At 43.7% G+C, this 23367-nt stretch overlaps 1 protein-coding gene across 4 annotated transcripts; it reads right to left on the bottom strand.

The window, feature by feature from the left end:
- Nucleotides 1-1671: 1671 nt before the first annotated feature.
- TRMT1L (tRNA methyltransferase 1 like) lies at nucleotides 1672-23327 on the bottom strand. Of its 4 annotated transcripts, none has more exons than XM_042784497.1 (16): nucleotides 23053-23327; nucleotides 20138-20290; nucleotides 18861-18971; nucleotides 16952-17065; nucleotides 15793-15857; nucleotides 15102-15231; nucleotides 12321-12444; nucleotides 11175-11254; nucleotides 9870-10116; nucleotides 8061-8273; nucleotides 6633-6823; nucleotides 5233-5311; nucleotides 4264-4430; nucleotides 3538-3597; nucleotides 3000-3126; nucleotides 1672-2859 (listed from the first exon to the last, which is right to left on the bottom strand). In XM_042784497.1, the coding sequence occupies exons 1-16, from the start codon at nucleotides 23204-23206 to the stop codon at nucleotides 2541-2543; spliced, it is 2334 nt and encodes a 777-aa protein (XP_042640431.1). In that variant the 5' UTR covers nucleotides 23207-23327; the 3' UTR covers nucleotides 1672-2540. The 4 variants fall into 4 exon arrangements, with proteins under 4 accessions (XP_042640431.1, XP_042640439.1, XP_042640444.1 ...); XM_042784505.1 differs by having other exon boundaries at nucleotides 16952-17062; XM_042784510.1 differs by having other exon boundaries at nucleotides 18909-18971.
- Nucleotides 23328-23367: the final 40 nt, after the last annotated feature.

Genomic DNA, 23367 nt, shown 5'->3' with positions numbered 1-23367 from the left:
CACCAGCGAACCCCTGTGGCTGGTTTCTGGCTGTTGGCTGGCGCGGCGCGGGGGCGAGCCCGGCCCCCAGCGCTGGGAGGGGAGCTGCTGGGGGTGTCACAGCCCTTCAGTGAGAGGTGGAGGGGCACGTCGGAGAGAGCCAGAGCGAGCTAGAGCTAGAGAGCAGCTCTTCCCGAGAGCCCTCGGGGGTGCCGCTGTGCTCACTGGCCGCCCGAGAAAGGAGCTGTGAAGGATTTTCACGGCGCTCAGGGTAAACCCAGCGACTTCGGGGGAAAGCGGCGCAGAGCCAAGCACCACACCAAGTATTGAAGAATTTCACAAGAATCAGCGGTAACCTCGCTGCCAATTCTCGTATTATCCCACTTTGGTTTAATCGCTTTCCCGCTGTGGGTTACGCAGGGAGCTCAGGGCAGCTCCGCGCTGCGGGGCTGGAGCCACAACCAAGCAGGCGGCGTGTTCCCCAAACCCACCTTCCGTTCAGCACCGGGACAACCTGCTAGTCCCACCTTCTAAGAGAATCCAGAAATAACAAGGAGAAGCCCCCAGACCACAGCCTGGAACCAGCACTAGTTTTCTGATAACTAGTTAGTGCAGGACTGACCCGACCTGATGAAGAACTGAGCCAACTATTGAACAGAAAGAGAATTCTTGTAGGCCTGAGCCGCAACCCCCCGCCTCTGCCGGGCCCTTACCTGAGGCAAAACCCCTCAGCCCTCGTCACAGCCGCTTCTGCCCATCTGACAGAGGAAAAAAAACTGAGTTCTAGGGACAAACCTGAACTGTCACTTTCTCTGCCCCTCCTGCTGCCCAGCTGCAACCACCAAGGAAGAGTTTGATTTGGAAAAGACACACAGTTATGTTCCACTACTGAGGAGGAGCAGCGTAAGTCATCAAAAGTATTTCCCACAACAGGCTTCAGTTAAACTTTCTTTTTAGCCTACTCTGTTGTAACTGGAGCACTCTCTTTTGCTCTAGTTAAGTGACTTTATGACTGGTCCTATCCCACTTACATGAAGACTGCAGTGAGCAGCACATTAGCTGCAAGCAAAACCTTCCAACAGTCACTCTGCTTAAAAAAAAAAACCAAACCAAAAAACAACCAACCAAAAAACCCCCCAACCAGTTCAGAACGGCCAGGGAGCACTAACTTTTCTTTCTCCTTGTGTTTATCTTCCCAGTTTGATCCCAAGAACCATGGGCACTACATTTTTGAAGAAAACATTGTTTGTTGCTGTATCACTGTTGCAGTGCAATGTATTATCCCTCCAGCGGTCTCCTCTTTTTCATCCAATTAGGAGAGGATGCAAAGAATTCATTACCGAAGCAGTCCTGAATTTAAGATGGTGTAAAAGGCAGTGACTTCATTCTGGCCTGACGGGAGGTTTAGGAAGTTTTGCATCATCAGGAATGGATCGGTCACCTTACTCTTGGCTGGCACCCAGTGAGAGAGAAGCGATACTCTTATTGGGAAGTTTCAGAGGTGGATACTGAAGAATAATAACCCCCTCATATTCTGCTCATGGATAAACCCAAAACTGGGGGCCAGGCTGAACCCCAAACCTGTGAAAAACTGGAACAACTTCATTTGGGACAGCTGTTCCCAGTTCAAGTGAACTACCCCGGCGGCATACGCACAAAGTTTGGGGGGAAGAACGGACGGAGTCAGGCTTATTTGGCTGGAATGCTGCCATGTATTTAAGGAAACCAGAACCGACCACCAGCACACGGCATCTCTGCTTTGTTCACAGATCTCTGCGACAGCTAAGATTGTATCACTGACAAAGTCACAGCAAAACCTCCCCTCGCCCCTCGACGTGTGGCGCCTCGTCGCTGCGCCCAGGCAGTGCCCAGCCAGCTGTGCTCTCTGAACAAACACCTACCCGGGACAGGGTGGGGGGGGACACCCCGCCGCGGCGTGCGCGCTGGAGGGAGCTCCAGCGACAGCCCTGGAGCCAGTTCCCATCCCATCTCCCTGGTGCTGGGCCCTGGCTCGTAGAGGCAGAGCTACGAAACCAGAACCCACTGCCCAAGTCCACGTGCGCTCTGGAGCGAGAAGGGACGGAGCCAGGACCCTCCGCCTTGCTGAAACTCAGATCCCACGTTCCCGCCTCCACCCGGCCTCGCCCCGAACTGTAACCAGGCAGGATTTAGGAATGATTCATTTGAGGAATATTCCCTTTCATCTAAACCTCGTGTTCAGAACCGCTTAAGACTCTTGGCCCCGTCCAGCCCTCTGGGTTCTGTGCTAGCAGTAAGGCTTTAACAAAGACTCAGGGCGGCCCCAGTGCTGCCGTGTGAAAGGGGATGGGGAGTAAAAAGTGAGGAACTGGCTCGGAGAGCTGCCTGCAGCGACAGTGCCGTGACCACACATGCTGTGATCAGGGGCAAGTTCTGCTACGTAATCCTAAAAAGGCATCTCAACTTAAAACAGCGGGCAGCGCAAATTTTCAACAGCCAGTTGGGTAAGGAGCACTGGCTTGCCTGAAGAGGGTGTGCTTGCCGGTCTGTAAAATCCTCCTCTACGAGCAAAACGCTTCGCCTTAATCGGCTGCACAGTAAGTAGGGCAGTCTGTTGTGAAAATGGTGGCAGCAACTCCCGATCTATCATAATCCAGAAACTCAGCCTCTTCTTCTGCCTTGCTGTTTGCGGCAGCCTGAACCTGCTCCCCCGCCTGGACACCTTCGGGCAGGTGGAAGGGCCCTTCGGCCTGCCCCCCCGTGTACGTGGGGGTGCTGTACTTCATTAGGATAGTCTTGAATTGCGCCAGCGGCGCGTTCGTGCGCACTCCCATGGGATCGAAGTGGGTTCTGCTTACCCTGTATCCAGCTTCACAGAGATAGTTTAAGAACTTATTCAACCTGGAGGGGGGGAGGTGGAAAAAAAAAAAAAAATCACCAAAACGTTTCAAAAGAAGCTAATGCTAATAAGGCTGATTCAATACACGTTATCTATCAGTTGTCATAATAATGCAAGACTGGCACTTCAATGAAAACCTTACTTTGGCATGTTCATTCCTTTGATACTGTGTCTGTGGACATTGTAGTAAAACGCAGGGTGCTCAGCACTGCTCTCCGATTTTTGTCGCTTGGCTGCATTTGGAATCACTTCATCGGTTTTTCTTTTTCCTGGACCACAAAAAATTTCAGTGAAACCACCACAAAAAATGCCAGTGAAGCTAAAGTGCATGCAAAAAAAAAAAAAAAAAAAAAGCCACGTAGCAACTACACCTCTGTGTCTGCTTTTATAAGCTCCTATTGTGCGGAGTTAAAACCTAGCCTGAATTTAATTAACACGCCATTTTCAGTAATAAAAACATGAAGTCAAGAAGGCTGCATGGAGTATTTAGCATTCTGCTTTCACCAGTGACTGATTCTCGATGAAGGTAAAGTAAAACCAGTGTTCAGTGGGAAAATAAATCCTGGCTACCAGTATTACTAAATACAAAAAGAACAGGTGAACACTCAGTTGGCTTAGCCATCACTTAAACTATGGTTTAATTTGAAACTGCTAGAGCTACACCAAAATGATCTACTTACCATGTAGCAAGTAGAATTCTGCAGAAGTATTTGGGGTTTTAATATATACGCCACACTCTTCTAGAATACAATTAAAAGTCAAAATTAACTCTACTGTAAGACAGTAAAATGGCAAAATGCCTTGGTCAAACAGAAAGAAATACCGCATTCTGGCCTAAAGAAGGAAGTGTAGGAAAAAGCGACGGTACGGGTAACTTCTACGTAGTAACTTGAATTTAGAGAGGATATTTAAAACAGAGTTTCATTTCATAGCAGAAGAGCATTCCCGTACGGAAAGCCCTGTCTTTTGGCGCGCTGCTCTGCAATCCCTGCGGAGCATGCAGAGCCGGAGAGCCGGAGTCCTCGCCTCCCGGCAGCACAGGCGCAGGCTGGCATCGGGATACACCAAGGACCTGGCAGAGACTCAGCGTTTCCATCTCCCTCGGGGAACGTGCTGGATTTCACGGCAGGCAGCCTGCCTGCATTACGGTTACGTGGTTTAGGACCCGTCACGCTGCTTAAAGCTCTCCACAGCCAGCCCTCTGCCTCCGACAGACCCCGCGCTCCTTGCGCCACCAGGGAACATCTGACCAGAGGTGGTCAGCCCCACGCTGCGTTCAAAGCAACATTTTCTTGACCTTTTCACGTATACGCTGCTGCTAGTAGTAAGTTACCAAAGAGCAGCAGCAGCTCTCTAAATCACCACGGAGCCCGTCCTCTTTGTGACCAGCCTGCCACTTTGCTTACCTTGTTTGTTCTCATCATAAGAACTGCAAGTAGAATAATGTTTTAAGGTTGTGCACTCAGCTTCGCAAACTAACGTCTTCAAAAGTGACTGAGCTTCATCCAAACCATAATGGGCAGCCTCAAAAACCATTCTCCTGAGGAACCCAGTGTTGAAGAGGGCTCCTGACCTATGAAATACAAGACAAGTAAAAAGTTAAAACTTCTTAATGAAAGCAAAGAAGTTGCTCTAAAAACCTCTCGCCCGAATTGATCGGCAGTTCGATCACCCCAGTGCTGCCCCAGGCTCTGCTCCTAACTTAGCAGTGCTGACCCGCTTCGTTTCCAGCGGCAGGGACATTGGGCTCGTGTTAAAAATCAAGATCTCCACAACAGTAATTTTATTTCCACTGATCTGCCCTACTACACTGAGAAAGTAATTTAACCGCCACGAGAAAGGCCCGGTCAATTGTCAACCGTTTTTAATACTGCTTTGAAATGGTTCAAAAACTTAACAAAAGGATTTATTCTTGTGTCTCACAGGAGAAAATTCTAAGTATTAATTACCAAGCAGTGCATTATTTACTACCATCAGCACACGTGAGGACTTACTAAATAAATTCTCCCCAAGTATCAAGTAACAAACTTGCTTAACATTTGGCAGCTAGAGGAACACACAGCCAGGTTCTCCGGTGCAGGATTTACTATGTAAGTTGCACCGAATGTGGAATCTAAAGTAAATTTCTTATTATTTATTAACCAGTTTGAACTCTATGGAAAAAAAAAAAAAGCAAAAATTGAATATCCTACTAAATCAAAATCAATTAAACATTTCCTGGATTGCTCCCCATTGCTTTTAGGCCTCCCGATGCCTTTTGTAGTGCTAAAATATCTAGCGGACTTGCGTTTTTATTGTCCCCCTGCAGAGCTGACCTCCCGAGGTCCTTCCAACCTGCTTTTCTTCTCCAGCTCTGTATCGTGTTCTGTACTCACCAGAGAGGGCCGAGCACCACTGCCGTCTTCCCAGGCATGCTGCCGTGACAATCACAGGGCAGCTGCTGGTAGGGGTTTTCTACGACAGAAAAAACAGGATTTAAGTTGTTTTGCAGTAGTCAGCAGTGCCTACGCGTCGCTGGGGAGATGACCTAGGCAGAAGTCACAGCTTACTTCAGCGGAGATACTCGGCAGGGGAAGCAACAGCAGCAGCGTGACGCCAGTCTCCCTGCTGCCCTGCGGCGCTCCTCAGAATTTAGTGATTGACAACTGGGTCTTTAATCATTGTTAAACCCCAAAAGCCACAGAATTCCTATGTTTCTTGGCAGATGTCAAGTAACAACGAAGCTGCTAGCCTTCCTGTGCTAATGTAAGTAGCTGTCCAGGTGAACGGTGAATAACAAGAAGAACTTCAGACATCAGCCAGGTACACCTACAAGATACAGCCCACCTACGAGTTTTCTAAGCTGTAAGCCAGCTCACTTGCAAGTAAGGCATTGAGTAAACTATTCATTTACTAATGAAAATGTCTACCATAACACTGTACTTAGAGGTTACTCATTTCTGTTCTTAAAACTTTACCTAAGGTTTTAAAAACCTTTCCAAAGCTCACTGCGTGCTCCTGCACCTGACTTTCAGCAGGGTAAAGACACCACCAGTTAGTAGCTGACAGCCACAAACCTGTAACTCTGAAACAAGGTTTTTTTTCCTTTATATTCATTCCAGCTACCATCTGGCCAGTAGCTACCTCCTGCCGTGATGTTTGACTCCAACCCCTGCTAACTCCTGTACAGAGACAGCCCACAAACAGCCAGCTTCTCACCGGGGGGGCTGCCTTCACCTCCCCCCAAGGGCTGGGTGGATTTACAGGAGCGCTGCCCAGGTTCCTCCAGCACAGGCAGGGTGCCCCCTCACCCGAGCGGGAAGCCACGCTCTTTAGTCCACTACATCTTAGAGTAACTGAAACGAACAGTAGCAAAGCCATCTGTCCCCAGAATCTATCGAGCTGCCACGGTGTGGAGAAGCCAAACAGTAGCAAAGCCTGGCCCCTTCTTCCTGCCCTTCACTGGAAGGGGCAGACCCAGGGCTGTACCAGCATCCCGGCAGCTTCAGCAGCTACACCGAGTTGGAATACATCCTGTCTAGAAACATCCAGTACATTTATAGCAAAAGCCAGGCAGACAACTAATCAAACCCACTACCATAAAGCACGGTAACGTCTCCACCTCCTACAATAGGGTGGAGATACCTTCTCCACCTCGTGCACCACACTCATTGTTACATTGAAGGGAATTATTAGTTTACTAAAGGGATGTAAAAATAAACAAGGCCTAAAACAAGCACAAAGTGGAGATACAGGAATCAGACCCTCTAGAAAGTACAAGGGAAAATCCATTTACCTTCCACCATATTACCCTCTTTCTGAAAAATTCTCTCTTCACACCACTGGCAATGGATGAGGTATCTCACTTTCTTTGCTGAATCATCCGCAGGGGTTGGTCCCCTTAAAACTCTGACCACAACTAGAACAAAATGTTCTAGAGCTACCGAGAGTAAAACATCAATGCCTTTGTTACAGCGAGCTGCAGCTCTGTGAAGGAAAAAAAAATACAAAAGCGGGTTGTACTGAAATCAGCAGTCTAAGATTGCCACAGACACCTGAACCTGCTGAGAGATTCTTGAGCTCACCCACTTTCTAGAAAGAGATACTAAAGAGTCAAGAAAGTGGTGTTTCCCAAGTGCCTAGTTTTGTCTACTTCCTGTAAGGCTAAGCAAATCTCATTTTACTTTTTTGTCAAGTCTAGAAATATTGGTCCGCCATCTGCATCATCTTTCTATCCAAATACCTACCTACTGCCAGGATATTGTAACAAAAAATATAGAGAAACTAAATGAAAATCTGAGAAAGTAGAAATGTAGAGGGACACACGTGATGGTAAATCATCAAATGTTAATTGAATAAGGACTCTGCGACAGCAAGTGAGCAGTTCCTGAATAGGTCAGCACTGAAGAGGCAGGAGAAGTCTTTGGGGAGATGGAACACATAACCCAGAACACAATCGAAACTTCGCTTGAGCAGCATGTCTGTATCTGAGAATATTCTGCAGGGAGCAACTTCACAGATGCAGGGAGACAGGGAAGTAAAATCTAAACATATTCAGGTCAGCATTTGTGCTCCGGCGCTCTGGAGACCTCTGGGCGCTTAACTTCCTCACCACCTTTCCCCAGCAGCTGTCCCATCCTCTTGCCTCAATCTTCTTTTCCCCAATTAGGGACCAGGTTTTATGTCTTCATTTATTTAACAGACTGAATTTACTGAGAATATCTATATGCAAATGACTCATTTCCCAAGTTAGCAATTACATCTATCTTTTTAACCTCAAGCACGAGGATCTGAAGCGAGCATCAGTTCCCACTGAAGCAAGTCTAACTAATGCTTAGGTAGAAGCCATTCAAGCAGCTTAATTCATATTTCCAAAGTCCTGTGCAGCACTAAAATGACAAAATTGAGAGAGGAATAGAAGAGTTGGCAGATAGGCAAGTCTGGGTTACTATCTCTCCCCATCACCAAAAGCGCTCCCCACCATCTCTGCCTTATTCAGGCACTTTCACCTTGCCCAGTCTTTTAGGTTAAAATTTACATTATCCCATAGCAGCACACATAAAACATCAAACATTCATTTTGTATCCAGAAGTCTGGCTCTTAGAATTAGGGAATCCTGGAAACGGAACATGTACAACCTACAGCAGCAGGTCTATAAATTTTTATCACTAATAACTAATAGTTTGGTTTTTTTTTTCCATCATTTGAGCTGATTTAGCAGTACCTTGTCACAGCAGCAATTACTATTCTGGCTGCCAGTTCCTTGTAGTACTCTGTTCTGACAATATTACACCCATAATGACGCAGGGCAACATGTTGAGCCTTTGCATACAGAGAACTGATGTCTGTGGAGGTCAATGACACAATTCCAAAATTTCTCACATTGGTAAAGGCAGAATCCAGATAATTCACAGAAGTTCCAAAGGGGTCCAGATGGCTGAAAAGAAAGGAGCCACTGAGTGTCAGTAAAGGCTGAACAGTTTAGCTTAAAACTGAAGAAAACACTATTTTATAATCTTCACCTATGATCATATTTAAAACAAAAGAAGACGAGACTAAAATTTACAGCACGCCTCTCATGAACTACTCTGGAATACAGAAATGTCAGATTGCAAGAGCCAGGGAAGAGCTGTGCTGGAAAATACACATCACCACAAATCCAGCAAGTACTTTTTTTGCATCCTGACCAACCGATGAATTCAAGTTACAAGAACATTGGCCAGATGCTTATCTTCATCCTTAAACCAAAGGGGAACTTCTAAAACCAAAAGTATCTTCAAATGTATGCATTCCAGTTTACATACTAAATAATTAGCCTAATTTTCAGCCTGAATACCTGCTGCTTAGATCTGGACCTTAATTGATACAAAAACATTTCAACCACTTATTTTGGTGTCTGTGTAGGTTTTGAATGTATGCATCTATAAACCCAAATTGAGACGAATTAGCCCACTGTAATTGAAATTAACGTGCTGCAAAATGGATTAGAACAAGAGATGCAATAAAGTCCTACACAACATGCAAATGTATGAATTTTAAACGAATTACCCAGAACCCACCCGTGCCCTGGGCTGCAGCCAGAGCAGGGGGGGCAGCAGGGCCAGGGAGGGGATTCTCCCCCTGTGCTCCGCTCTGGGGAGACCCCCCTGCAGTGCTGGGGCCAGCTCGGGGGCCCCCAACAGCAGAAGGACACGGAGCTGCTCGAGCGGGGCCAGAGGAGGCCACGGAGATGCTGGGGGGGCTGGAGCAGCTCCCCTGGGGGGCCGGGCTGAGAGAGTTGGGGGGGTTCAGCCTGGAGAAGAGAAGGCTCCGGGGAGCCCTTCGAGCGGCCTCCCAGGGCTTAAAGGGGGGACAGGAGAGGTGGGGAGGGACTCTGGATCAGGGGTGTGGGGGTAGGGCGAGGGGTGATGATTTTAAACTGCCAGAGGGCAGATTTAGGTGAGATCTAAGGCAGAAATTGTTCCCTGTGCAGGGGGTGAGGCGCTGGCCCAGGGTGCCCAGAGCAGCTGTGGCTGCCCCCTCCCTGGAAGGGTTCAAGGCCAGGTTGGACGGGGCTGGGAGCACCCTGGGCTGGGGGAAGGGGGCCCTGCCCGGGGCAGGGGGGTGAGACTGGGTGATCTTTAAGGTCCCTTCCAACCCAAACCAGTCTGTGATTCTATGAAAAGTTTTAAGGAAAAAAAAAAAAAAAAAAAAAAAAAAAAAGAAACCAAAACCACACTAATCTGACATTTCTCTTTATCAAACAGATAATGACACTATAAAAAGAATAGCTTGCCTTAAAATTGTCACGTACATATATAGTCCATTCTGGATGTCAGAAAGGCTTATTATTTTTCCAGTGATTTCTAAAACATTTAAGATTAAAATTCTGTTCCCGCCCGTTTCTGGAACTACAGAATTACATTTAAAATACCAAGTGACTGTTGGTTGATTCTTTCATTCCAACTACCCTAAATAAGCATCCACTGGGAGATGGGGTGGAGTGTGTCAGTATCAAACCAGAAGATTATTGACAGAAACATTCAACACTTACATAAAATCAAATGATCTCAAATGCATTAGAACATTGGCATCCATTTTTGTCACCTCAATGGTGTCAGTACTTTCTTGTCCATCTCCCGTAGCTTCATCATTTTCTTCTTCCTTAGTGTTCAGTTTCACCTTCATTTTGTTTAAATGGCAGTTTTCCTGAATCATTGTCACAGAATTTTCGTTACAATCATTAATTGTAACTTTCACAGAACTTCTGAGGTGCTTTGCCCACTGTAATCCCATTATACCTGAGGAAAGACAGAAGTGTTAATTCCGTGACAGAGTAAGGCATTGGTTTCTGGGTTGCTGAACTTGCTAAGAATAGAATTCATCATTTAAAATGTTTATAAATACAGAAGTGAATGTGATGCAAATTTTGTCATGTTCCTGCAAAAATGTGTTGCTGACCTTCTGCCTCAGCACAGTACGACAAAGGGGTATGTAAAGGGACAGTCGATTTGTCACCTTCTTATATGATAATTAGGGCTACAGACTGAAAGACCTGTGATTTTTGCAGGAAGCTGGACCCACAATCTGCAGGAAAGCCCCTCGGCTTCTTTAACACTGCAGTGCAGCAGAGAGGACTCCTGTGAGAGACCGCCGTAAAGCACAAACACGAGAGTAGGTGCTGTGAAGATTTTTAGGCTGACTCCAAGCGTTTATTGCTGACTCCCATAGTAAAGTCTATGATTACATCGTAGAAGCGCAGGACGGGATGCACTTGTGAAGTCTGGCCTAGTTCAGAATGGAATTTTTATGCAAAACGCTAAGCAGTTATTGCTGGTCTCAACTATGACTTTAAGTTTACAGTAGCTGTCTGATTATGAGACAGCAATCCACATCTCTTCAGATTTTTATTCCAGATGCTTAACAGACACTAATGTCACTACATTTAGCTCACGGTCAGAATTTTCATAATCAGTGAAGAGATGTTTCTGATAAAGAAGCTTGGATTCATCACCATTTTAAAATCACGCGCTGATTTTACAGCCAAATTCCACAGTCACAAAGGCACAAGAGATCTGTGACCCTCGATGCAAGTTTAGGAAGATGCCATTTCATGGCAACTGATTTTAAGGAGACCGCTAAACTTTGATTTAATATTATTCACAGTCTTTTTAAAAGGCCTAATACCAGGCTCTTGACAGATGGGGTTTTTTTGTATGTAGGCTAATGACTGCCTGCCTAAGGAAGAAAATTATTCTGTACCTCACGTTATTTTTGAATACACAATGTCAGTTACTACTGATTTTTGCAGCTTCGTACTACGGGGTATTGGCCAAAAGATGAAAGACATTGACTTTACCAGTGGCACCAAAAGCATCCAAACATTCTATCGGTTTACGTTCCTCAGCTAGAACGGCTAGTGCGCAGAGTATCAACTGCCTGGAAAAGAAAAAAGAATGGTCAGAGTAAGTAAGTTGAGAAGGTATTTTGCCTTACTTATTTCCCTTGAACATATTAACATAACATTTAAGGTAAACTCTACCTTTTACACGGAAGAACTGTAAATCAAAAACCTCAACTATCCTTAAAAGTTTAATTCTACAGCAGGATATTCATAAGCTAAGATGCTGAAACAATATACCAGTTACTCTAACACTGGAAAAAGTGCCTAGCATTCAAAAGTAAATAGTGGTTTTCTTACTTTCCTAGCACAATCTGATACTGCACTACTAACAGCTCTGTGTTTAAAAAGATGTTGGAAATTACTGCAGAGCAATGAAATTCGTGTGTTGAGGAACAGGCCTTGTTCTTTCAGACATGGCCATAACCTTAGCTGCAACGGCTCCCTTCAGAGGCATGCCCTAACTTTTGCAGAGGTACCTGAGCTAGCTCTGAACCCAGAAGCTCAGATATTAACAGCGCTGAGAACGTGAAGGGGCAGCAGGGGCTGGATGAAGCACAGCCTCACGCGCTGCTGTCAATGCTGGCACCTCTCAGTTGTGCTACAGACACCATTTACGACTCTCCTTAAAAAAAAAAACAATGCTTCTTCCTTCAGCTTTTAAAATGCAACTAATGAGAAGACACTTGAGAGAATCTGAGTCCCAAGAGAAAAAGGCCTAGAATGTGAAAACTGTAAACTACAGGTATGCTGCTGTTCAGTTAGAGAAGAGCGAGCAGTGACTATCCATAGTATCTTGTGGAATTCACAGGAAAGCATCTTAAGTGTATACAATGAAGTTCATTTTCAAATATGCTCCATTCAAATCCTGTTCTCCATTAACTACTCATTACAGAAAAAAACATAATTGCTTCCGAAATGGCAGTATTTCCCATGTAGTGTTCTTGGGTTTAAATATTATTTGCCAGGAGTTTTCTGATGGAAAACTATTTCTCCTGCCCTCTGAACAAAATTTTTGCAGGGTTTGCTTTTCAAAGTGCACGAGTGTTTTTCACTACAACTCGCCACCCCCCTGGTGCATCCTCCCACTCCCTGTTCTCTTACCTGTTGAGTTTCATTTTGGGATTGAAGTAGGAATCTGTTTTCTGAGGTGTGGAGTAGTTTGGAAGAACCCGCACTTCTGTGGCAGACTCTTTCAGCACTTCACGAGAAGACATGGGAGCAGGAACTAAAAGAAAGTAATTGTGGGGGAAGGAATGAGTTAGTGAGAATTGAAGTTAACATTAGCACGTTTCATAAATTAAGTTGGAAATTTGCTGCCATATAGCAAGAAGTCTGGGTTATGCTGTTACCCAACTAGCACATGGATCACTTAACGAGTATGTGGGGGGAAAAAAGGCAGGCAACAATTTATCTTCTAAGAGCGGCAGATAAGGATCAATCTATCACAATTTTCTTCCCATAAAACATCAGATTTGCTTCTCAGTTGGGCTCCTATGTATCCACTCAAATTTAAGAAAGCAAGCCCCTGAGCCCGAGGCTTAGCGCATTTGTTTTGCATGTTCAACCATAATACATTGCTAATTAATTACAACCCTATGAACATAGTCCGGAATGTGTATCAATGAACCACAAAACCCCCTCCGAATCTTTGATCTAATCTCTGAAAGTTATCAAACAGCTTCATGAAATGTGTACAGACAGCACGAGCATAAGGACCATTTCAGCATTTAAGCTTTCTATCAGATAGTCTGTGGCAAAACAACTTTCCTGAGTTGAGAGCTATAAAAGCATGCTCTCACTCCTCTGAGCAATTTATCCCCAGTCTAACAGGAGTAAAATTTACCCAGGAACGACCAGGAAAAATTTGTCAGCTATCAACTAGCTAGCTTTCAGTGCTCAGCCTGCCCAGCTCCCAGTGCTTTCAAACACACAGGCTGGGTGTATGTGAAGCACCACACATTCATAGCCCTCAAGTGCCGCTGAAGCGCCTATGAAGCATGAAGTATCTGACCTCTGAATTTCTCCTCTCCCCATGAGGAAAAATAGCCACGTGCATTTTATTAAAAAATGACAAATGGGCCATTCTTTACTTAACAGCTCTGAAGGGAACCGCACAGAGACTAATATATTTCACAACATAAACTCTTATTTAAGTTAAAGGTATGGAAGGTATTACTATCACTTCTCAGACATGCAGAGGGATGCCTAGACACTAAACTACTATTCCTAAACCACATACTAGTAACAGAAAGAAGTGTGAACCTCATAGCTCCCAGGATCATCTTTACTATATTGTATCTAGATAAAATCCATACATGTACACAGAGACAAAGAAATCAGACTAATTTTCAACAGTAACAGTCTGGACTGCAGCAAAAAAACCTTAATTTTTACACACTGGCTTTTTTCTTAACAGCCGCAAGCTGCAATAATAAAGGAAATAAAATTAATTTTCAAGATTTGCCATTCCAATTCTTTAAAATGTTTTCAATCTAGTTTATCCGAATTTAGAAACAAAAGCCTAATGCTGGAAAAAGTCAGGTAGGATTGTAATTTACCAAAGAACTACTGACACCTCTGTCATGACTCTTTGAGACTGAAAAACTATTGTTTTTTGTGAACCCAGCTGATGCAGTCTGGATAAAAAGCAAAGTGATTTTTATACTGCAGAAAGCTTTACTCTAGATTGTTTTATGAAGAAAGATGGTGAAAGAGAGGCATGAAATCTGCTGTACAGATTTTGCTTTATGGATGCCATGTCCCCCATTCTTTTGGAGACACAGAAGCCTGTACTTACAACGTTAAACTAACTGCGCAGGGAGTATTATTACACTGAGACTAAATCACAACAGCGCTACATCTTTGAGGGGGAAAAAAAAAAAAACCTCTGAAATATTAAGGGCAGATTTCTCATTAGTAAAGCTAAATCTGTTTCAGAATTTCTTCTTATTTCTCTGTCACGTTTAGAGTATCAGTCTCAGGGAAGCCCTCCCACTGAGTCACGAGGTTCAGAAAGGACCTCCTGCCTTTCTAAACTCCTTAGGGAGGAGTCTAGGTGTGGCTGGATCCAGTCTTAGTCCCAGACTTGGCCAATGGTTTATGTCTAAAGGATTATGTCTGTAACCACTTATCAGAGTCAATGTTTGCCTGTCAGAGCCCTCTCAAGGACTTTCACGGAGAGTTTCGCAAAGTTGAGAAGACAGGTGACTTCTTACAGCAACGGATATAACAAGTTTGGAATTACCATTGACAAATACACTTACTACGGGAATCGAGCTCAAGTTAACAGGTCAGCACTTTAGTTAACAACACTTTCCCAGCTAACATCTGACGTACGTAGTCAGAGGCGTGAATCCTACCAAAGAGGTGTCCCTGCTTGAGGAGAGAGGTCCAGGCCTGCCAACTCATCCCATAGTTAGAAAAACCATCCTCAAAATGGCAGTTTCTAAATACCAGCCTTATGCTCTTGGCAAGGTGGGGCTAGGCCATTTATCAGGTGCCAATTGGCTCTTAACAAGGCTTGTCCCGCTGTTGATCAAAAGAGGCGGCCGGTGCAGAGACACAACTGTTCTTCCAGCTTAACTGAAGCACCACTGGTCTGCGAGGCCTCCGCTTCACCCCAGCCATCACTCAGTTGCTAATTTCCAGGCTCCCAAGCGCTGGAACTGCAAACCCTCACACCTGGCCTGCTCTCTGCCAGACAAGCAAGTTCCTCGACTCCTGCCCTTGATCAGGCCTGGTGCTTAAGGGTGCAAGATAAGCAAGCTGCATTCCAACACCAACCAGCCTGGTAATTCTCCAGTCTCTCACCCACATATTATAGTTATTGCATGTGCTACATAGTAGAAAAGGATTGAATCTTTTATGTAAGTAAAAACCTACCTATAATAAACCTTGATTCAGTTTCTCCTTTATTCACATGACGATTAATATGACCTATCATGTCAGTTCTTCGTGCGATAGTTGCTGAACAGATGATACAATGGTAATGGGCTCCCATCTTTGAAAAAGTCTGTAAAATAGAATCCGTGTAGTTTCAGAATACATAAATGTGGTTAAAGTAGAACTGTACCTGAACACAGGCACTCGAAGAAGTCACCTGTCTGTTACCTCTAGCGCATACAAAACATTTTGCACGGACAGCCACGGGGAGCGTAAATAATCACACCCGCGGAGCCGGCCCAGCACCGCTACCCTGCCACAGCACCACAGCCAGAGAAACTGCCAGTATTCCATACAGCCAGCACCCAGGGAAAGAACTGAGAAGCAGCCACGGCCTGGCCTAATGAACCCTTCATCTCTTCCACCCAATGCTGCTGTTTACTCCAAAGCGTGACAGGGTTTCACATGACCTAGGCAGCCACCCACCAAAATAAGAGCGAGATACAACTGCGTTCAATTACCCAAGGGTTGTATCAATAACTTCTAATATTCTGGACCAATAAGCTTTTGGTATCCCACACCGGACAGCAAGATGTATTTTGTGGCTAAGTAGATTGCAAAAGTTCCCCTAAATCACCCATTTCCCCCACTTTGTAGGGTAACAAATATTTCTGTGATTCAACATTTTTACCTGGTCTCCAACGAGGTTTGGTTTTACTGGACGACAAGGTAAGTGACAGATGCACATTCGGTAACCTGGAAAACAAATTTTAGTCACATCACAGTACAGTAAGTAAACAGAATGTACATGTCCCTTATCGTACGGTCTCATTTAAAATTCCCAAATACTGCCACAAGACCGCAGTAAGAAAACATCACTAATTATTTGGTACATTCACCCTCTGTACAGGGAAATTTATCAGCTAATTATACATTTTAAATTTTAAAATCTGCAAAAATTACATAGAGGAAATTAATTTTAGTAAGCCAGTTAGCATCCTGCAAAGCTACGTAGGGTCTTCAGGCTATACGGTGTATCTTTCAAAAGTACTTGCGAGTATTATACAAATGTATTGTTACCTGGCTAAAAGACTTGTGTGAAGACTATAAGGCATATGGTTCCACAGTTTAAAGGAAAACAAAAGACCAAAAGACACCTGATAATGCACGCAAAACCAGAACCCCAGTCAGAACATTTTTAGTTTAACTTTATTCTTCTCCACCTTCTAATTAGTAATTTTATTTCCCGCAAGCCCCTACAGGTAGTTCTTTAAAGAACACATACTGCTCACTTACTTTTCCTTCTTAAACTTCTTGTAGGAATTTTAATGCATCTTACAAGCAGATCACAAAGTTTGTTTAAAAACGGAGAAGGCTACTAAATACTGATACTAAATACATACTTCAAGTATTTATCTGAAACCATGGAATCTTTATGATGACCACACACGTGTGTGTGTCTAATTATTAACAATATAACCAAAACTGTTATTAAAGTAATTTTAATTACATACATATTTTAAATTTGATAGTAATTTTCATGACATGCCAGCAATCCTTGTTTGGTTTTGTTTTTTTTTTTTTTTTTTTTTTTGTTTTTGTTTTTTTTTTTTTTTTAATGAGAAAATGCACAACTGTAACTATTATGGCATGTAGAAGAATATACAGCTATTTTACATTTACATTTTACATCCCAAGTCAAAATGCATTATGTCAAAATATGGTTCTAATTCAGAGCTGGTAACAAGATGCTTAAGTCAAGAGGAATTTAAAAGGATGAAACACAGAACAATGTCCTACATGTCCACAATTTCTTCCAGTATTTACTATTCAAATATAATCGTCGTTACCTTCAAATTCAACAGAAACTTTCCAGTGCAAATTCTGAAGGTGACGATGGAGTTTATGACTATAGCAAGCTTTGTATTTCTCCTCAGGACACAATGGACAAGGCTTCTTTTCTTCTTAAGATATAAACAAACAAAAAGTATGAGAAACATATGAAATGCAGTTACCGCTCATGTTAAGAGAAAAAAAGAATGCAGGTGCTATCAGTGGGAGTTAAAGATTATTTCTCCAGGGTATTTTCTATTTCAGGCATATATGAACTTCAAATTTACAGACTGCCTCTTTCTACTCCATAGGATATAGACAAAACCCACTATTACTCTAAAGATCATTAACTTCTACAACCTTTAGTATTTTTTACTCCAGCAACATGAGGCTAATGCAACTTCTGAAGAGTATTGCAGAATAACAGAACTTGATAGATGGAGTCTAGAGACTTCAGTGTTTCAAAAAAACCCTGACTGAAGAAGTTAGAACAAGAATCTGTCTTTCCTCCTCCTGAATCTTTTAGATAGAACAAGCACCTGATATTTTTTTAAGCTGAAAAAAAAAAAAATGTAATCTACGTTAAAATAATTTTTCTTCTTGAAAATCCTACATAAGGGACAAAAAAGCAAAGGCAAGATTATCTGACATCAAAGGTCCTGAAGCACTTGAAGTACTAATCTAAATAAAAACTAGCTATTGGAAGACCTATGTTGTAGAGCTGTACAGAGGAATTATGTATCAGAGCACAGATACATCTGCTGGGGCTTAAGACTGCTGAATGTCAAACAACCTCTCATGCAGAATTTAGCAGAAAAGCTATGTGTACAGGATGAATATCGAAACATGTCACACGACATGGGCATCTATAATAATAATTGCTTGTCTTAGGCTTGCACAACAGTAAAATTTCTTTTTTATTACTTTTTTTTATAAGTGGATCACCATGTTCATGCAAATTCCCATGCCACTGAAGCCAACAGAGGCAGCCTGCAGCTCATCAAATAAATCACCACCGTTCTCTAATGATAATCAGCCTCTTTTATTGGCTTATGATTTACTGAGTATTAAATACAGGAGGTGATGGCAATAAGCACAAGTCAGTCCATTAACACACATGGCAGAACGGTACAGCCACGTCAGAAGAAAAAAAAAAAAAAGACTATTAAGAATAGACAAGGGAATTTTATCACTACCACAGGTCTAAGTACCCGACCTATGAGATACATATGATCTATCTCCTTGGGAAAAACACAACAAACTCTCTTTAGAACTTTTTGGCTTATTTGTCAGGAAAATTAAACTGACATGGAGGTAGGCTATTGTTTCCATCAGTGGCCACTCTAAAAGATGATCAAGGACCAAGAGCCATATCCTGCAGAACGTATGTGGACCCTGATGTTTTTCTTGATCTGTGAATAAAAATTAGTTTTGGTTGCAAGGGCTGCCACTACCAGCACTAAATACATACATGTAATCAAAGAAAAACTTGAAAGTTGTAATAAAACCACTTCACAATCTTAATGCAATCCTCCAACACAGCTCGATCACAAGTGAATAGAGTGGGGAAAAAAAAAGAAAACAACCAAAACAGAATACATATTTATTCAAACTGGTATTTAAACACTGCAAAGACAACAATTAGCTTCCCTGTTATTGTGGCACTTGAAGAAAAATAAGAATGAGACTAAGGTGCTGATGTGTAGCTGGAATTAACATTTTGCTGATCCATGCACGCTGCCAACATTAGAAATGCCACAACGCAGAGGAAAAAGATGGAAAGGAATCATTAAGGCCTTAAATTTACTGAAGGAAGTATGACATTCAATAAGCAAGGAAACAAATCATAGTTTTTAACAAAACCCCTAGTCTTCAAGCATTATAAACATAAGTAGTGTGTTAAAAACCAAGAAAAAATGTAAATACCTGTAACATGAAGATCTGTGTTCTGGGACACTGCCATGGTAAACTCACCTTCTTTCAGGTCAGCTAGTTTCTCTAGATCAGCAAGATGTCTTTGAATTGAAATATGTTTCTCTAAAAAGCAAAGATATTCAGAAGTTAAAACATTCTTAGTTAAAAAATTATTTTTAGTTTACTGCTATTTTTCTATTCATCATTTCAAATCATTATTGGAGAATGACTGCAGTACCAATTGGAATACTTGTTCGTATCCTTTAACTTCCATGGCAGGAAGAATGGCTGCAAAATTAATCCCTAGAATGGTTCTTCAGTAAGTTCCATCTATTTCTAACTGCTTTCTAATGCTGACACACTTCAAATTTCTCAAATTGGAAAGATCTTCATTTGAAAAAACAAGATGAAAAGATCAAGTCACTTTCCATTTACTCCTGCTGTCATTGCTCAGCATTGCCAGTGAATGGAAACCGTGCACAGAACAATATAAAAACATCCTGTGAACTCTCTGGCAAAACTCAAATACCAGCTAGAAGTGGACCAACTGGAAGTAACAATTATACACTGTATAGTCAGGATACATTAAATTCTACCACTTTTTTTTTTTTTTTTACCCCCCCCCTTAGGAGACTGTTTAACCTTTACATTTACCTCCTGCCTTTTCAACTTATCAGTCAAGAGGAACAGTGGAGAATTTTCTAAAATCAGGAGAATTAGCTTATCCAATAAATCAGCTTTATTGGTTTCAGCACACAGAAGAACCCAGCTTATAGTAATACTGATTCTGTAGCGATATTAAAACTTTTAAGATGTTTTTACAAGATTAGCCTTCAGGTTTTCTTATGTGAAACAAAGATAGCGATTGATCAATGTCCTCAAGATACAGAGGGGAGTTTTAAAGCTAGGGTTAAAAGCAATTCCTAGCTTTTAATTTCTGCCCTTAGATACAATAGATTTTCTCTGGTCTCTGTGGTGTTTTTAGCATCAGAGCCTGATGCAGATCATACCTCATCTAACCTTGACTTCTGTCACTGTGCACGTGCAAATTTCCACAGTGATTTCTAGAAATGTTAGTAAGGGGAAAACGGCATCTCATTTGAAAGATATTTCAAATGCCTTAGGGAAATATTTTATTCAGATGCATGGGAAAAAGCATCTCTACCTATTGGATGTATGGAAAATGCTATTTCAAACATTCCCTTTACCTTTCCTCCCCGCTACTTCTACCTTTTCTCCTCCTTTCCTCAAGCACACAACACAAATATTCTTGCAGTTTATTAGCAAACCTCTTGGATAATCAGATGACACATCCAGAATGTTGCTATCGGATTCCCTTGTGGATTCTTCCTCCGTTCCTTTTTCTTCAGTTTCCAACTCTGACTCAGTAACTTTCACATCCAGGTTGTTGCTTTTCACTTTTCCAGAGACAACCATGCCGTCTTAACAAAATCAATCAAACAAAAGAACAGTAAAAGTGTTGTTGATATGACTGAATTACACAAATCTGTTAATTTGTTTCCAACAACTTGGCGCTTCTAACAGGCACAAGTGTGAAGGAGAAAAAAAAATATAAACAGTATGTTGGAGAATACTATGAGATTAATTACCGCTCATCCTTGGAAACCACTGTGAAATAATGCCATCCCCCACCGACGAAACTAATCGCCCATCTGTATCATCAGATGTTTAAAGTTAAGAAAATAATATTTACATGTTATTTTATGGCACAAAGCAGGCAAGGAGAAGGTCCAAATACTCATAGCAATATACTAGTGGCTCAGAAAATTTGAAAACGGAAGATTAGAACTATTTATGACCAGTTGAACAATGTGTAAAAAGGAGGGGAGTGAGGAAGGAATTTGCTATCATCATGAGGCTTAAAGTGCTGCTGCCATCAGCATTTGCAAATGAATGACTTCTCTGGGGTAGAGCAGATAGGCCTGCTGAAGAATTTCAAAAGGACTTAAGAGGCTGAGTGATTAGGCTATAAAAGTACAAAAAAAAAAACACAGTCAAGTGGTGGACTTGGGGAAAAAAAAACACTTAAATTTTGGTTTTATATATGAATGCATGGACTCTTGAGCTGAGCATCAACATTCAGAACTTCCACCTTGGGATTTTAAAATAGTTTTGATGGAAGGAAGACATATAAATGCTCAGAAGCAGCAAGTCCCTTTCCCCAACTGACATTAGGAAGTAGTAGGAAAGGCTGCAGAAAGACATGCTCAGCCTGAACAGTATTGCCCTTGATCCCCCAAGCTTCAACGGTACAGCTAGAACTAGGAAAGGAAAAAGGTCAAAGCTTTGGTATCGTTTCTTAGCTACTGAGAAGCAGCAGAACAGGCGATGACTTTTCAGCCTGGATAGGAGAGCTGTCTGTAAGATCCTGAGATGCAGAGGGAGCGCAGAAGTCAACCACTTGCTGTCTGTTCCAACGCAAAAACCGGGAGGCACCACATGCAGATATCTGCTGGAAATTCAGAGCACAAGAATGTTCTCCACACAACCTACCGCTACCGCTGCGGACCTCCCTGCCACAGGCTGCTGCGGACCCTGCAAGTCTACGAGTGAGAATTTTATGGAAGAGAGATCCACAGTTGGATTTTAAATATGAAAACACGACCTTTGGCTCAAGGAAACGGGGAGTAATAAAGTGTTCTGTGTTTGAAGATATTTCTGGAGGATGCATTAATGTATGCTCGCTCTGTTCTGCTAGTCTTCCCTAGCCATCTCCTCCTGGTCACTGCTGAAGACAGAAAAAAGGCTGGAAGGATCTTACAGAAGTTCTTACGATTGCCCTGAGGTTTTTTGCTTGTTTGCTTTTAAACATTGCAGTCGGATACAAATATTTGCTATTATATATAAAAACAAAACAAAACAAAAAAACAGAAAGAGGAAATGGAAGGAATACCTTAAGACAACGGCTTGAGAAATTGTTTAGACAGACAGAAGCATGGAGTAAAATTATTCTACCTACTTTAAAATATAGCAAGACCAGAACTGCTACTCGGTGAGCGTTGCTGTATTTCTCACAGATCCATTTTTAAGTTGACAACTCACCTAAGACAGACTTGTATCTCTTGCCTACTTCTCAATTAAAAAGCTGCAAGATGACTGGTGATAGTTTCTACACATTTATTAATAAAAGAAAATGAAGATGGAACAGGATTTTTGTTAAGAAACCCGCGAGAAGAGCAATGATTGATTATGACTACGTGTGCTGTGAGAAAAACTGGTAACCCTGTTAAAAGAAACGCATAGTGAGAGCATAGCAGTGACCGAGGTCGGCGAGAGTTGGACAAAACAAGAGTATATATAGGTTAAAATCGCTGAAAAAGATAGTGTGCGAACATGTACATAGTTTGTATATACGTCTACATAAGGAGAGGTAAACTTTCACACTAAATGATTAAGAAAGGACAGAAAAAAGAAAAGCAGGCTGATACCGAAACACGATTGGAATGTTTTTTAAACGCCCGTCAGGAATCACTGATTACGCACAAATATAATGCTTCAAACACCCTACATTTTAAGTATATATATATATATTAAATAAATATATTTAATTAGAAGAACCGGTTCACTTCGACTGTAAGACCGCAGTAGCAAACGACGAGCATCAATGCCGCATTTGGCGCGGCTGGAAAACCGGCACATCCTGTCTGAACACGTTTGGCAGAAAACACGGAGGAGAGAAGCCGCGTGGGGCAGCGGCGGCATGGCACACACGGCATCCCCGCCCCACCGCCAGCACTTCGTAACGGGACCTGGCGGCCCACGCTGTGAAATAAGAAAAACTCATCCCCAGCAGCAAAACCTCACGAGAGGCGGGGGGGTGGGGGGGGGGGGAGAAAGGGCCACCGGAGCCCCCGTGTCGCTGTTTCGAAGCGCCGGGCCGCCACATGGCGCACGCGTGGCCCCGCCGCCTGCCCGCTTCCCACACAAAGTCGGCGACACGGGGTGAGGGGAACCCGCGCCGACATCCCCTCGCGGGGAGAGAGGAGCCGGCACGAAGGCGGCTGCGGGCGCCCGGCTGCGAATCCAACCCCGCCGCGGGGGGCCGCGCACCCCCGGGGCGCGGGGCAGCACCCACGCCACGCCACGCCGCGCCGCTCCCCTCAGAGGGGGACGGCGGGCCCGGGTCCCGCCACACCGCCCGCCCGCTCACGGTCTCCCCCCCGCCCCCCCGCCCGACCCTCACTGAGCGGTGCGGTCTCCTCGCCGCCGCTTTCGGGGTTCCCATCCTCGTCGCCGCTTTCGGGGTTCCCCTCCTCGCCCTCCTCCCGTCCCGGCTCTGGGGACAGCCGCGCCAGCGAGGCCTCCGCAGCCGCCTCCGCAGCCTCCTCCGCCGCCATCTTCCAGCCCAGCGAGCGGGAGAAGGGAGCCGAGGCGAAACAGAGGCGCGCCGCCGGCCCCACAGCCTCTTGTCTGGGAAAGGCGGGCAGCGCTGAGGGGAGGCCCGGCGGGGCCGGCGGGAGAGGAGGCGGGGCCGCACCGCCTACATTTCCCAGCGCGC

Source organism: Tyto alba, unplaced genomic scaffold (assembly GCF_018691265.1).
Source record: "Tyto alba isolate M040663 unplaced genomic scaffold, T.alba_DEE_v4.0 Super-Scaffold_1000006, whole genome shotgun sequence".
In the NCBI taxonomy this organism is placed as follows: Eukaryota; Metazoa; Chordata; class Aves; order Strigiformes; family Tytonidae; genus Tyto; species Tyto alba.
Note: the sequence above shows the minus strand (reverse complement) of the source record. Positions and strands in the feature narration are given on the sequence as shown.

What these genes read in the sequence shown, in the direction of transcription:
- TRMT1L (XM_042784497.1), bottom strand. Translation starts at nt 23,206, where the DNA reads ATGGCGGCGGAGGAGGCTGCGGAGGCGGCTGCGGAGGCCTCGCTGGCG. An exon ending in GTAATTGCTGCTGTGACAAG is followed by an intron (nt 6,824 to 8,060) that starts GTACTGCTAAAT and finishes TTTCCTTCACAG; the next exon opens with AGCTGCAGCTCGCTGTAACA. An exon ending in AGAGGGTAATATGGTGGAAG is followed by an intron (nt 5,312 to 6,632) that starts GTAAATGGATTT and finishes TTTCTGTCGTAG; the next exon opens with AAAACCCCTACCAGCAGCTG.